The sequence below is a fragment of the Oncorhynchus mykiss genome, chromosome 2, assembly GCF_057628025.1.
Source record: "Oncorhynchus mykiss isolate SJ-2025 chromosome 2, ASM5762802v1, whole genome shotgun sequence".
Lineage (NCBI taxonomy): Eukaryota > Metazoa > Chordata > Actinopteri > Salmoniformes > Salmonidae > Oncorhynchus > Oncorhynchus mykiss.
The window spans coordinates 54,616,375-54,618,089 of NC_143023.1; the positions used below are offsets into that span (position 1 = coordinate 54,616,375).

The window sequence follows — 1,715 nt, forward strand, 5'->3', positions numbered from 1 at the left end:
GCTGGCATCTTATGCGCAATTTGGTAGGCTACATGATAGAATATCATCATTTATAAACTTAAATACTGTTAATTAAGAAAAGTTAATGTTCTCATCTTAGTCCTATGCATTGAGTCGAGGATAATACATTTCGTAATATTTTGATAGTAAAAAAACGAATTGTTTTACGAAGCGGCTTAGAGGTGTGGTTTTACGCATTAAGTTACCTTTATGGTTGGCTGTCCTCCGCTAATGCGTCACATTGCCCATTTACAATGGATAGTTGACAGAGGTCGGTGTCTATGACATTCAAAGGTATTTGTGTGTCACCGTGGACAGAGGCTTTTCGAGTTGCAGAAAAGGGCCGTATTTGGCAGCTGTTCGCAGGTGAGGAAACCCGCCAGAATAAATCCTTCAGCATTTTCCTGAACTCTCTTCGCATGAGACAATATAAAACTGGGTTCAAGCAACTATTGGCATGTGCCAGGCACACGGTCACAGGGAAAACATAGGTGTGAACCATATAATAAGACCTGTCCCAGTTCACCACATTAAATTTGACCAGGACGCCCCAGAAAGTGATGGCGTGATTTGGCATCCAACACAAAAAGAATGAAAGAACCACAATGGTAACGGATTTAGTGACTCTGTTACTCCGTTTAGGGTGGTTGTTGTTCATACTCCTCAGGCGAACGAATCGTAGGAGCATCAAATAGCAAATTGTTACTATGAGCATGGGGAAAACAAAGGCAATTATGATTTTTTGTAAATGATATAAAGCCAGCCAGTGCTGGCCCTCCGGGAACCGCAAAAGGCAAAGCTTTTCCCCAGCGATGTTTGTCATATTGGAGAAAATAGCCGTTGGAGCGGTGGCCACAGTAGCAAAGACCCAGAGCACTGCGCTTACCCATCTCACCGAACAATATCTGTGTCTAGTGCGGTCCTTTAGAGCCGATGCAACGGACCAGTAGCGCGTAACACTCATAGCAGTGAGGAAGAACACACTCGCGTACATGTTCATAACAGTAACGGAGAGAATGATCTTGCACATCGCGTTCCCAAACGGCCAGCTGAAGTCCAGAGCAGTGTCCACAGCCCAGAAAGGCAGGGTCAGGACAAACTGGAAGTCCGTCATGGCCAGATTAAGAACAAAAAAGTGTATGGTGGACCTTTTTCTTCCTTGTCTCACTTTCATTAAGAAAACGACTAACAAATTCCCCACCAAACCCGCTGCGCAAACCACGGAATACACGATTGATATCATGATTCGAAGCGCTGGACTGCCGTCCGCGGTCATATCTATGTCCTCCAGGCTGCTGAAGCGGTCTGGGTCCGTAGAGGACCGGTTATAAGAGCTGATGTTATGGTTCCAAGTGTCCCCCAGTGCCGTTTGCATATCCACTATTTCGTTCCAGACGTAAAATATGTTCCAAAAAAATTAAAGATACATAGTTGCAAACATGGTATGGTAGCATAAACTTTTCATACGTTCAAAACAGATACCTGAAAGTCTCCATCTTCTCATGTAATGATGGTCCGTGCGCTCTGACCGCAAACTGGCTTTTAAATAGCCTACTGTGCCAGTGGAAGCGTCACCCCATAGGCAACAATTGGTTAACGTTCCTCTGATTGCTGATTGACATGGGTGTTTCAAGCCTGCTAAGGTAAAATGAACAGCAAGGAACACAACGTATCACAAGGGACTGGGGGAAATTCAACCAGGTAGCCTAGCAAAA

At 44.6% G+C, this 1,715-nt stretch overlaps 1 protein-coding gene across 1 annotated transcript; it reads right to left on the reverse strand.

The window, feature by feature from the left end:
• Positions 1-208: 208 nt before the first annotated feature.
• On the reverse strand, positions 209-1,375 carry rxfp3.3b (relaxin family peptide receptor 3.3b). Its single transcript, XM_090202339.1, has one exon. The coding sequence runs from the start codon at positions 1,373-1,375 to the stop codon at positions 209-211; it is 1,167 nt and encodes a 388-aa protein (XP_090058465.1).
• Between the last annotated feature and the right edge of the window lie 340 nt (positions 1,376-1,715).